At 49.9% G+C, this 13,917-nt stretch overlaps 1 protein-coding gene across 2 annotated transcripts in view; it reads left to right on the top strand.

The window, feature by feature from the left end:
• Positions 1 to 10,895, top strand: part of SLC35D1 (solute carrier family 35 member D1) — a 30,580-nt gene extending 19,685 nt beyond the window's left edge. For both annotated transcript variants that reach the window (XM_055140834.1, XM_055140835.1), the window contains 3 exons: positions 906 to 984; positions 4,858 to 4,940; positions 7,528 to 10,895. In XM_055140834.1, the coding sequence (XP_054996809.1) occupies positions 906 to 984; positions 4,858 to 4,940; positions 7,528 to 7,636 (271 nt within the window). In that variant the 3' untranslated portion in view covers positions 7,637 to 10,895. The remainder of the gene's footprint in view (positions 1 to 905; positions 985 to 4,857; positions 4,941 to 7,527) is intronic.
• Positions 10,896 to 13,917: the final 3,022 nt, after the last annotated feature.

The following is a 13,917-nucleotide window of genomic DNA, read 5'->3' on the forward strand; positions in this document are numbered from 1 at the left end:
TAGAGAAAGTCTGTCTTTAAACTGTATCAGCTTAAGATTGTCCAACCTCTAGATTCAGTGATTCACAGCCTTGGGGAGTGGGCCCCAGGACCACCAACTTCCTTCAGAGGTCTCCCTAGAAGGACGGGGAGAGAAAATGTGCAGGGACTTGGTGACGATCTGCTGCTATGCACTCAGCACATCTCACTGAAGGTGCCCCTTCCTGGTGAGAAACCGGACTCAGAACTCAAGTAAAGGGTCCGAGTTAGCGCAGTTGGTGAGGCAGCGGCAGCCTGTGGATGCGGCATGGTTTGGAAGGTCGTAGATGGGAGTCAAGCACGTGGTGTCGTAGTGCCGAGTCCGGCTCAGAAGCCTCAGTGGAATCTGCAGGCTCCACCCCTGCCTCAGCATTGTTGGGGGCCTGTTCTCCCTCTTCAAGTCATTCTGCTTCAGTTTTTCCCTCCTGAGGGATCTTCCTTCCTCTTGGTTCTGAGGTCATTGTCCTCGAGGAAGGTGCATCCTTGAACTAAGGTCTGTGGCCTCTGGGCTGTGTCTGGGTTTGGCGAACTAGTTGGGATTACGGCACCTAGAGAGCGTTCTTGGCCGTCACACGTGCTGGGGAAAGCTCCTGACGCGTGTGCGTGTTCACCTCTTCAAGCACCTGGAGCTGGGCTGTCCTTGGCGATCACACAGTGCAGGACGGGAGCCCGCTCGGCACGCTGGGGTGTGCTGCATGGCCAGCACTGCTGGTTTCTCTTGACTAGAGATTGTTCTGAGTAGGTGACTAGATTTCACCTACACCTTCGCCAGTTGATGGTGTCGGTGTGCTTTGGGGTGGGGGGCCAGGGGGTGGCAGAGAAGTGGCACGCCTCTTCGGGACCATGGGTAATACATAAGAAAAATAACACTCCTCTTCTTCATTTGAGGTTTATCTTGATGTACGCCACAGTACTCTGCACTCAGTATAATTCTGCTCTTACAACTACAATAGTTGGCTGTATTAAGGTGAGTTGAAAAATGTCATTTTCTGCACACACACACACACACACACACACACACACGCTTCTGTGTGTGTTTATTTGGTCACCATTTATTTTCAAATCACTCCTCCAATGGGAATCTACCTATGGCCTTAAGCCCACTCGTCCTTTTTTCCCGACACTGACTTGGTAGGTGGGCAAATTGAGGCAGTGGTTTCTGAAACAGTCTTCTTTTTTTCGTGTCTGTTTTTGGTTTGGGGCCACACCCAGCAGTGCTCAGGGCTTACTCCTGGCTCTGCACTACGGGCTAACTCAAGGCTGCCTTAAGGAACTATAATTGGGTGCTGGGGATTGAACCCCGGCCTGCCGTGTGCAAAGCAAATGCCTAACCCACTATACTATCGATAGCTCGGCCCCCTGAAACAGTCTTTAAGAACTCAAGGAAGGCGGTTTCTCCTTCCAGATAACTTATTTCTGAGGGCATAGGGAAGAGGGACCGTGTTTCCTTGCAGAGAGAAGGAAGAGTTAGACCTGTTTCTGACAGGGCGGGAGACCAGCTGCGCAGCGACAGGCCTGCACCTGTAGCCGCTAGCGAGTGTCGTTCTGTTCTCGGCCTCCCTGAGTCCTGGCAGTTGTGGAGGGAGAGGAGGCCTGCCAGGAGCAAATCAAGGGAAGGTTTCCTATGCCTGAGCCAAACCTTAACGAATCCACTTTTCAAAGCCGCATCTGACATACCCAGTGATGTCACTTCTTCCCCATGCAACTCCTGGTTTGTCTTCAGTCCAGAGAGCCAAGTGGCCTGACCATTGAGCTAAATTTAGTCATTTCAAGCCTGAGGCCGCTCATCTGATTTTGTGGTTCCAGTCTTTCAGATCGGAGAGGTGCCAGCAGCTGGGATTCCTGCAGAGTTAGGTTTGCTTGCTGTGGCAGGTTAGGCTGAGAGTCTGCGGGGCCTGGCGCCCGGGGAAGGGCACGGAGTCTGTGACTTCCTCTTTGCTGCCCTGTTTGCCGGCGGGCAGGGGAGGGCTGCAGAGTGTTTTCCTCTGCCCACAAAGAAGTGGCGCCCACCGGACCTCATTTTAGAAATAGAAATTAAAAGACAGCAGCAGGCCTGTGGCATCAAACCATAGAACTGCAGTGTTTCTGTGTGAATGCAATTCTAAGTTCAGCTGCAGTGAGTCAGTCCTGCGAATTCTGAAGGCCGGCAACAGTCAAGCTGCATTCAGAGGCCTGGGCAGACGGGGACAAGTTTTAACGGCCCAAAATAACTCACGATCACATTTTGGTCTTATGTTTTCATTTTTTTTTTTTATTTGAACGCAGTGCTGGGCATCAAACCCAAGATCTCATCTATGTGAAACATGTGCACTACTGCCGTGTTTTGTTCTTTTTTAAAGTGAACGGTTCAGGATCAAAGTGGAGTATTGCGTTTTCACAGTTAAATCAGCTTGAACATTAGAGAAAGGGCAGTTGGTACCGTGTTTTATGTCATGGAGAAACCTGGTCGAGGAAAACTGATTAATTTTATGATCGGACATTTATTTATGTACCTTCTTTATCGTTATTAGAATAAAGTGCAAGTATAGTCTTAAGCACTAGTTCACATTAAGTCCAGTACTTTTGATATTTCCTTTTTACAAGTCCAAGAATCTTATCATTCTAATCATTTCAAAGGGATTGCTCAGTTTTCCTGCCATCTTTAAAAGAAACAGGAAGCATCTGTCCTGTCTTCCCCAGCTGACCCGCCACCATCCCAGCACCCGGAGAAGGGCCGGGACAGTATTGCCCACTCTGGGAAATACTGATCTAAATGAGAACAGCTGCGGTTAGCCTAATCCTGTCCCTCCACCTCTTCTGTGGAGTCTCAGCATAGTGACCAGAGAGATCTGTTCAAATCAGTCAAGTCGCAACATTCCTCCATTCTGAGTTCTCCAGGGCTTCCTGCATCTTAATGACCCATCACCTGTCTGACCCTCCTCTCGTCCTCCAGGCCATCTGGTGTGTTTCGGCCTTTTTTTTTTTTATTTACTTTTTTTTTTTTTAAGAATTTTATTTTATTGAATCACCATGTGGAAAATTACAATGCTTTCAGGCTTAAGTCTCAGTTCTACAATGCTGAAACAACGATCTCTTCACCAGTGTGTTTCGGCCTTTTGAAAACACTTTGGGAGGCCAGAGCAATAGTATAGTGCGGAGGGCATTTGCCTTAATGTGGCGACCCAGGTTCAATCCCCTGAGTACCAACAGGAGTAATTCCTGAGTAGAGAGCCAGGAGGAACCCCTGAGCATCCCCATGTGTGACTCAAAAGCAAAAAAACAAACAAAAACTTTGGCAGGGCTGGAAGTACTGCAGTGGGTGGGGCGCTTGTCTGGCACGTGGCCCACCAGGGTAATCCCTGAGCACAGAGCTGAGAGTCAGCCCTGTGTGGCCCCAAAGCCAGACGGCCAGAGAAAAAACAAAACACTGGTGTTTTACGTCCTACACCTTAGCGCTAATTTAGGAAAACCCAGATACTAAAAATACTATGGCCAGGCACTAAAAATATGTATGACATTTACCGTTTCTGGCTGTGGATAGCTGAGAGGGAGGCAGTGCCTCTGGGATGTGAAAAATGGGCACTTTGGGGGGAAATGGAGTACTTTCAACTTCCTAACATTTCCCGGCACCTCTGTGGTTGGAGGAAGCTGCGTCTCCGGGGCCCGAGAAGCAGGCGCGCCCGCCGGACTCTCAGGGGCCCCGGGGATCTCTACCTGGAGATGACTTCCTGTGTTTCTGCCCTCCTTCTCTTCCCTGTTGCCTTGCCGTGACCGTGGGAGACGCACACACATACAACGGTCATGTGCACCGGGGAGTCGCTCTCCTTTGGTTGTGGTACTCACGTATATTCGGGTCATTGTGCCACTCGGGTCCCTAGGGTGCTCACGAGTGTTGGGCAGGCGTGCACGCTGTGGCGGGCTCTCTTCCCATCACACGCTGCTTTCTTGTTCACACACACCTGACTGGGTGTGGCTGGAAATCACCGAGCTGCCGGGCACAGAGACACGTTGGTGTAGTGCTCAGGGTATGCAGAGGCCCCGTGGGGCGAATTCTCAGCCTTGAACTTGTAGGGCGGGCACCGTCACCTCTGAGCTAGTGCCCTTTCCCTCACCACCGTGTATTTTTAAGATCCCAGGGATGATGCCTCTGAATACAGTCTTGATGTCAGTAAACTTTGGTCTTGGTGTCAGTAAACTTCCCACCACCCCATTTTTCTATTCCAAATAAAAGAAAAGGATGCTTGCATCTAAGCGTATTTTCCTCCTTATCCCTCCTCTCACAAGCCAGCCAGTGATCTCAGTGAGAGGGAAAGCATCCTTTTCTAAGATCGCCAAGTGTGCTTTCAGGCTTTCTGCCCCGCAGTCATGCCAGCGTGTCTCTGTTTAGATGTATGATTTCAGCTCGTACCTTGGGACTGGGAATATTTGTTTAATGTTCTCATTTTGTGTTCTTTAGTGTTGGTTAAAGCATAGATTTCGGGGCTGGAGAAATAGCACAGCGGGTAGGGCGTTTGCCTTGCATGCAGCCGACCCGGGTTTGATTCCCAGCGTCCCATATGGTCCCCTGAACACCGTCAGGGGGTAATTCCTGAGTGCAGAGCCAGGAGTAACCCCTGTGCATCACCGGGTGTGACCCAAAAAGCCAAAAAAAAAAAAAAAAGCATAGATTTCATGAAAGCTGAATAGATTTGGAAAAAAAATAACAAAAAAGTTCCTTGTTGTTTTCTTATTATTCAGATTTTACTAATTTAGGATTGGGGGATTTGTCATTGCCTCTTGGTTTTTACAGATGTTTGGTTCACAGTGTAAATGGTTCTAATGCTCAGTTAGACCTATGTAACTATATCTCCTTTTTCTTTAGAATATATTAATAACTTATATTGGAATGGTCTTTGGTGGAGATTATATTTTCACATGGACAAACTTCATTGGCTTAAATATCAGGTAAGTAAAACTTCGAAAAAGCAACAGCCTTAACACGTACTTGTTAATATTACAGTGAGGTTGGGAGATTAATCTAATGGCACATTTACTAAATGACACAGTTTTGAGTACCTCGAATGTACGGGATATCCGGTATCTTTAGATAATGCTTTGTAAGAAGGGGACAGTGACCTTCTGGTCAAGCCTTATTTGCAGGCAGTGTGCTGGCGGGAGTTCACGGTTGCTGAGGGCAGCCATCTTCACCACGGCAGCTCATTTAGTCGGTGGGACTCCGAGGGAAAATAACTTGCCTGAGGTCACACAGCTATCTTAGTGACAAGTAGAACTGAGGCGCTCACCCAGAGGCATTCGGGGTGAGATGGCAATGGCCCTCTCTGTCTCAACATTTCCCGAGTCTTCTGCTGCCCTCCTGTCCTCCCATTGATTCGTCTTTATTCTCCCCTTTCCACTGGCAGAGAGGTCGAGGGCCAGCGCTGGCGCGCCCATTTCATACAGATAAACTGACTGCGCAGAGCCTGCAGAGCCAGGCTCCCCGTCCTCTCGGACCATTTTCCTGGCTGCAGCAGTTGTGCATCCATAAGCCAGTATTTGGGGAGCCACCAGGGGCCCCAAAACTGACCACAGCCATCCCTGTCCTCAGGGGGTCTTCCTCCTAGCAGAGGCGACCAGATGAAGAACAACACCCACTGGCACTGTTCTCTGGGGACAGTGTCGGGTCAGAGCAGGGAAGGGCCATGCACTGAGGACGGTCAGCGAGGCGACTGGCCACACTGGTTTCTGGAGGGAAGCGTGAACGAGACCACGTGTGTGCTTGGTATGGCTGGAGTGGCCTGGAGGACGTGGGAGGCGGGTCAGGGACCACTGAGATGCAGCACAGCCTTGGAGAACTTGGGCTGGACGAGTGATCTGACTGGTTGGGCAGGAAGCCAGGCCAGCTTTCCTGTCTGTCAGCATTTCCGAGTGGGTGACAAGGGGTGGGTGGATAGACTCCTTGGGTGCAGTTGGGAGGCACTTTCCGTTTGTTCCCTGGAGGGCACATTTCCAGAGGGCATTCAATGCCTTTTTTCTTCTCCCTTTTTTCCTGGAGAGGGTCAGTAGGCCAAATATTTTGGGAACCTCTGATTTATATACTAAACACTTGTGAGAACGTTGGGCATTTATATGATGGTCACAGGAGCAATGACTGGGCTCTTTGTGTCTTGTCAAAAGCGCTTTAGCAGCTGTCATCACACAGTGTCACAGAGTGTCACCAGCGTAATTGGTTCAGGAACTAAGCTCACTGGGAATGGCTTGGCAGAGTAAGGACATAGGTCAGCGTTGGCTCATAGGTAGGACTTGGGAGAAGTGGAGAGAGAAGGGTCTCGTGGCGGCCACGGCTCGTAGTGGGGTGTCCTGGTGTTGGAGGGGAGCAGGGAATGGCAGCGGTAGGGTCTGTGGCGTGACTGGCAAGAGCGTTGTAGGGGGTGCCCGTGCGTGCAGGCCTTTACCAGCGGAAGACGGGCAGCCCCCATGGAGCACGTTGACAGCCACAGTGCAGTGAGACGGGCCGGGGTCTCACTGACCCTGGTGATTCCGGGGGGCACAAGCGGTCTTGAGGAGGAGAGGCCACTGCCAGCTGCCCTTTGGCCCTTTTCCTTTCTTAACTCCTGGTGTCTTTTTTGTTTGTTTGTTCTCACTTTTACCCCGCATGGATGACTGCTGTGTGCTAAATAAATAATCTTTTGAAGCGATCTTTTGTCTCATTTAGTAGTACAAATGTATTTTATATATTTCAGTTTATAAGTTAGATTTATAATTATGTGGTTCAGCATATAGTTATATGTAGTAGCACAGTATTATATAATCAAATTACAGTTTCATTCTCACCTCATCCTGTCTCCTTTGGTGTCATACTTGCCTTCTCACAGGTGAGGGAGGGATTGAAGGCATCGAGGGCTGAAGTAACTTTTCCTGTCACAGAGCCTTGTAAGGGCTGATATTTTTGACGTGTTCTATCCCGACTGTTTTTTGTCCTAATGCATAGCAGACATCTATTCATTCCCTTCAGATAAAGTGAAGTTAGACAGGACTTAGTATTTTGTGGTAATACTTTTTTTGTTTGCAGTACCGTTGCCTTTTCCTCCTTAGGCCACTGTAATGGATGCACTGTATTCTGTTGAGTGAATTTACATAATTCTCTACTATGGGACATTTACCTTTAATTTTTTGCTCTGATAAATTTTATGGAAGATACTTTGCAGTAATCCATAAAGATATACTTGGTTCAGCCACGAAGTCGACTCTAGGTCAGAGGTCAGCCTTGATTTCTAAAGTGTCTGATTCCAACAAATTGTCTTCCAGAAAGATTTTGTCAAACCGGGCGTGCTGCTGGCCAGCGCCTGCAGTCACTCACTTCCCGGGGCACCAGCTGCCTTGGGGGATCCTGCGGCCGCCGAGTGTCTCTGGTGGATGGAAGCAGTGACTGGGATTTAATTTCATGTGCTGGTGGTGTTGCGCAGCTCAGCCTCGCCCCAGCCCTGCTGACTAGTGGCCCCCCACCTCCTTCCCTCCCGTCTTCCTTCTTGATGGTGATATTTCTGTTTTGCAGCATTGCTGGCAGCTTGGTGTACTCCTACATCACTTTCTCCGAAGAGCAGCTGAGCAAACAGTCAGAGGCCAGTAACAAGCTGGACATTAAAGGGAAAGGAGCGGTCTGACCAGCCGGGACAGTGCTCTTGATCACGAAGACAAGCCCATTTCCTTTGCACTTGTACAATCTGAGGATTGACTGCTGCCTTTTAAACGTTTATGATGAGAGAAAGTTCTAATTGACTCTGTGATAGATGTGCCATTTGAATGAATTATTTATCAGACTGGAAAATGTACTGGCATTTTAATTTATTTTTCTTCTATGCTGACAGTGAGACATCAGTGTTTTGACAATACTTTCTCCCAGCACCGGAGACGCAGGTATCCCCGGGAGCCGCGTGGTGAACAGCCCTCCAGCGGGAGGCGCGCTGGCCTGCCTTCAGCTCCAGGTGCAGCCGCGTACCTGACACTTCTTTCATTTTTCTTTCTTTGCCTTTTGGACCATACCCAGCAGCGCCGAGAGGCGACTCCCAGTGGTGCTCAGGAACCGAGTCGTGCTGGCCGTCGCACTCGGGCCTCCTGCACGCCAAGCCTGCACTCCAGCCCGCTGGCCTGTCTCTCCAGTGCTCAGTCGTATTTTGTCAAGGTCGCTTTTGCTTCCTAAGGAGAGCGTCAGTGCGTTTGTAAAGGTCGCTAGCTTTTCACTGGGGACTGGGGGCTTGCCCGAGGGCTGTGGGTCAGCAGCATGGTGTGCGCCGCAAACGCGTCCGCTCTGGATTGGATCGCTGGCACTGAAGTGCATTGATTTTCCTTTGGTTTCCCAGAACTGGAGATGAGCAGAGCGCATTTCTGGAAACTGTTATTCCCTCTCTCAGGACGGTGCTAAGTGCGGGGCGGGCGAAGTCAGGCTTTTAGACTTTGTTCGAGCTGATCCGTTCGCTCACCTCGGTGTCTTCAGTAGGGCAAACGCGCCCGGTGTTGTGCTAAGTGCTGAGGGTACTGAGCTGCCTTGGCGGTAGTTACACAAGCTCAGGCTGCCGTGGTGCCTGGAGATAAGATAGAGAAGTAGCTCTGTTGGTGAATTCGGAAGATGTGAGTGTGACTCGGTGATGGCCTTTCTTCAGCTCTCAGGACCTTCGGGTCTGAGTGGGTTAGACGCGCGGGCCCCGCCGACCTTCCCTTCCGAGTCCGAGTGCCTCAGACGCGGCGCGGGTGAAGAGCTGCAGCCTGCAGCCTGCGGCCCGCCCCTCTCTGTGGTTTGTCTGAGGAAATTGCATCTGGTGATCCATGATGTCAGCCTGACCTCTGCCGAGTTTGCCCGGTGACCAGCGGCTATAGAGCCACTTAGGGACCCCGCCCTGCCCGTGTCTGGTTACAGGTTTGGACGCAGACTGGACAGGCCAGCTAGACTTGGAGTGTGTGTTGCTCACAGGCAGGCCTGACAGCGCACTCGAGATTTGCTTGGTGCCGGGCATCGCCTGTATGTGGGGACTCTGCCCCGGTGTGATAAGCCGACACGGCAAACATTCTTGGAGCGCTGGGCTGCCTCCTGGAGGGGGTGGGGCTGCAGGCACTCAGTCCTTCACTCCCTCCTGCAGACCAGCTGGGGAGACCTCCGAGAGCAGAATTCGGTGATGGAGGGGCCCCTGACCCTGAGTTGGCCGCAGTGACTAACCGGAGTTGCCGTGTGTAGGACCCAGCTTCCACGTAGATGCAGTTTAAACGTGCCCCTCACGCTGCACAGGCTTGGCGTGTTGGGGGATCTGTGAAAGGTCTCAGTCGGGGTGTTCTGGAAGCATGCCGGGATTGGGGGGTCGGCCTGGCCTTGCCTGACGATCCCCACCCCCTGAGTGAGCAGCGAGATGCCAAGTATCTTGTCATGCGCCAGCACGTGCCACGCCCGGGGGTAACAGTTCTGACACTCCAGAAGCACGCAGTGCAGTTCTTGAGCCAGCCGCTCCAGCAGAGAGGAGCGAGACGTGTCAGAACTGCCCGCAGAGTTGGTGCTTGCTTCCCTTTAAGGAGTGGGGAACCTCCTTTGGAACCTCAGAGCACTTCCCTGACCCCTGCGGTGCCCAGCCACTGGGGGTCACATCCCCATCCCCGTCTCCTGCTTCCCTCCAGCTGTGCGCCGGCAGTTTCTCTTCAGGAGCCTCCTGAGTGGGAGGGAACGGTGCAGGACTGCCCGGCACACAGGAGCCCAGCGGCACGGCCTGCTCCTGGGGAGCCAGGGCTGAGGCGGGGGTCCCAGCGCTGGTTAGAGGCTTGATCCAAGTCGGTTTCCTCAACTCTTCAGACCCTTCCGTTCTGGTCTCAAAACTGTTGAAATAGCAGTTTCTGTTCAGTTTTTTTTGTCTGTCTTTTTTGGGGGTGCCTACTTGATCTGGGGTTGGCCATTTGTGATACAGGTAGGTTGCACCGGTTTTGTAGAACAAACAAAATCATTCTCATATTTTGATGGCAAATTTCAAAGAAAAAATTATTCTCTGCCTTAGAGGAAGTTAAGTTAAAAATGCCTCACGCTGGGCCAGACAGGACAGGGTTTAAAGTACTTGCCTTGCATGCCATCAACCTGAGTTTGATCTTTGTTTCTGGTACAATTTTTGGGATTTTTTTTTTTTGGGTGGGGGGGAGGCTTTTTGCATCACACCCTGCAATGCTCAGGGGTTACTCCTGGCTCAGCACTGAGGAATTGCTCCTGGTGGTATTCAGGGAACTATATGGGATGCCAGGGATCAAACCCATGTCGGCTGTGTGCACGACCAACGCATACCTGCTGCACTACCTGGCTCCTGGGTTTGATCTCTGGCACTGCATGTGTCCCCCCGAGCACTGCCAGGAATGATCCCAAGGCACAGAGCCAGGAGTAAGCCCTGAGCATTACTGGGTGTGGCCCCCAAGCAAAATAAAATGTCCCATGTTGATCACTTGGGGAAGCTTCTTTTGGCTGGCCCTGCTCCTCCGGTGAAGCCTGACCCCGCGCCAAGTCCTCACGGGCCTCTAGCACCATCGCTGTCCTCTGACCCCATCTCCACACTGTTACGATCGTCACTTTCTTGTGGTGGCAGAAGTTCTCAGATGTTGGGCTTTTTTAGTCTTTGTGTTTGGAAAATACTTTTTTTCCTTTTTAAAGAATCTACTGGTTAGATTTATTGTCTCACAAAAAATGTTTTTAGAGATAATTTGGTTTATAAATGTTTCTTTCTCGTGCTAATGACCACAAATGGTGACCTATCACAATATTTTTTCAATAGATTCTATTTGCCTTTAGTGTTTTTAAAAGGTACTAAAGATTGAAATAATGTAAATCAGGTGACATAAACAGAATGATTATGTGCCTAAATATTTTTGTAAAGGTGTCAAAATAAATACATTTTCCTGAACACATTCATTGAGTTCTTCCGGGGTGTACGTGTGAACCAAAGCCAGTGGTCCTCCGTATGTATGAGGACAGCAGCTGTAGTCCACTGAAACTTGGTAATAGCGAAAATACGATTAGCTGCGACAATGTTGGGACTTTCAATAAATGTTTGTCTTTGTCCTTGTTCCTGGCACAAGCTCCTAGAACCCTTGTAATTTCCTCGATGGGAATTCTGAAAGCATTTTTTACCATTTCAGTTTTCTCTTTCATGCGTGGTAAAGCTATGATTTACCTAATGAGCCTCTTTTTTTAATTGAGATTTTATGAACAATACTGTTAGTACACTGCGCCGATCACCAGTATGCCCACAACAGACGCTTATAAAAATGGCCTTGAGGGGCTAGAGAGTAGAGGGTGAGGTACTTTTACACGTGGCTGACCCAGTACATTCCCTCCCACTGCCTGTGGTCCCCGAACGCAGCTAGGAGGGCCCTGTAAACAGAGCCAAGAGCAAGCCCTGAGCACGCTTTCCTTTCGCCCGCCCTCCTCCAGTCAGTTCTGTGGGTCAGTTCTGTCGGGTTGCCTTTGGCCCTTTGTTGCAACCTTAGATCATTTCTGTATTTACCTCTTTCCCTCTGAATAGACTTCATTCACCATGATATGCTCTAGTTCCACCCATTTTATGCGAACTGAGTGATTTCTAACAAGCCTTTCAAGCACAGTACAGTGCCTTGATACTTTGATGGGCTGGAAATTTGAAATTTTTTTTTTAATTGAATCACCATGTGGGAAGTTACAGAGCTTTTAGTCTTAAGTCTCTGTTATACAATGCTCAATACCCATCCCATCACCAGTGCACACTTTCCACCACCAGGAACCCCAGTATACCGCCCCCCCGCCCCCACCCCCCTCCTGTGTAGCTGATAGATTTCACTTTACTTTGATTACCTTCAATATTTCAACAAAAAACTCACAATTATTGCTTGGAGTTTCCCCCCAAAGTCAGACCTGCTGAAAAGGAACCAGTTGATAATGTTTTACATTGCTGACAATTAAGAGATATGAGGTTTTGGATTTCTGTATTTTAGTTATAAAGTCCAGGGAAATTTCTGCCAGAAATTGCATCACTGCAAGTTTTTACTTTCCTTTTGTGGTGCTAATAAGATGGAAAAACCGAGAGAGGAACCCTTCCCCCGTGGTGCCACATGGGGCAGTGGCTCAGTTCGCAGTCTAGAGACATTTCTGCGAGCTGCTGGTGTCCAAAGTAGTTTAGTTGGCCTCTGAGATCGTGCTTGTGCAGCGTCGGAAAGGCCACACATGTGCAGCTGCTGCGCTTCGGAAATTTGAATATTTTGAATGTAAGAGCCCAGGAGTTAATCAGGTTAGTACAATGAAGCTTGAAGAACATTCGTCAACTATGAGGATGGGAAAGTTCTCGACTATTGACTATATCCCCATTGGTGTCCAATTTTCAGAAATTTTTCATCTTGTAAAAAGTGAGCTCCAAATCCATCGAACAACTCATTTTCCCCTCCCCGCAGCACCTGATGAGCATCACCTAACTTAAGTCTCTGAGTTTTGGTGATCTAGCTCTGCCTGGCAGATGACATCATTCCTGAGTTGTCTTTTTGTTTCCCTGCATATCCCGAGGCTTGTGCATGTAGGGCTGTCGAAATCTGTTGAAGGCAGAATGGTACTCCTTGGAGGCACTTTTGCGTGTCTGTTGATAAACCCTCAGAGTACTTTCTGCCTTTTGCGTTTGTAACTGCTGAGCATGGGTGCCTGGGCCCGTTCGTAACAGCGAACCACATGGCTGGAGAGCTTAAGTAGCACACATTTATTGCAGTTCCAGAGTCCATCACCAAGGTGCTGGCAGAGCCGGGTGTGGTGAGGCCTTTCGGACTTGCCAGTGCCTTGCTGGGCGTGTGGCGGCAAAGCTGACCCGCTTTTCCAGCTGTGCTCAGGGCGCCCCCTGGTGGCAGTAGCTGCCGTTGGGGGAATAAAGGAGGGAAACCAGAGTAGGTAAAAGGCTGCTTTCTGGAGCCCCTTCTATGAGCTTTCGCTGAATTAGGTTTTTACTGTTCCTTTTTGTACTATTAACATTTGGTTTTTGTGCAAGTAGTGGCTTGGCACATGGGTGCCTTGCTGTCATGTATTAAGCCACATTCAGGTGTGAGTCATGGATAATCAGCGTGTCAATGTATTAATTAAGCAAAGCTTAATTAGCCGATCTCAGACTTGGGGGGAAAAGGCCAGCCTGCCACAATCCACTGCAAAATCCATGTGATCACTACACAGAGTTTTTCCCAATGATATCAGAACTTTTCATTTTGGTCACATACCACTTTTCTTGTGAAGAGAGAGAAAATGAAATTTTGCATAGCCATGACCATTATTTGCAGGCAATACCTCCTTTCAACCCTGAATGCAAAATCTCCCCTGAATGCAAAACTCTGATTTGGAATGAAAGGTGGACACAGTATAGGGATCAAGCGTGGGGGACCATATGCAGGGCTGGAGTTTGAACCCGGGTGAGCTGCGTGCAAGGCAAACACTTTGACCCCATGCTCTCTCTCCCGCTCTGGCAAGGGTAAACTTCATTGACTTGTCAAAGTGGCCCCACTCTCCCTCAGGTGGGGCATAACTGAGGGGGGTTCCTGAGTGTCCTGCAGTGCGTGACTCAGTCTCCCCTTGAAAGTGGTGCAGGCTGTTATTTGCAATCAGCTTCTTTGAGCTGCCTAAATGACCCTGCTGTGAGCAGCGGACACGCCTTTCGCGGACATACTGTTTCCCAAAGGCTCTAGGGAATAAATCCCAAAGGAGCAGAGGGCCCTTTCTAGCCCGGGGTGGGCTCCCTGCCCTCCATGAATGCCTACACTCCCCAGGCCCCCGAGGGAGAGGCTGGTGCGCTCCATTCTTGTCCAAGGTGGTGGAGTTTGGGGCATCATTTCTCCATTTGGGCCTTTTAGTTTTTCTGCAGGGAAACAGGACAGCACGGGCTCCACAGCCCTGGGTCAGCCAGGCCCCCTCGCCCGCTTGCTTCACTTG

This window comes from Sorex araneus, chromosome 5 (genome assembly GCF_027595985.1).
Source record: "Sorex araneus isolate mSorAra2 chromosome 5, mSorAra2.pri, whole genome shotgun sequence".
Taxonomy (NCBI): Eukaryota; Metazoa; Chordata; class Mammalia; order Eulipotyphla; family Soricidae; genus Sorex; species Sorex araneus.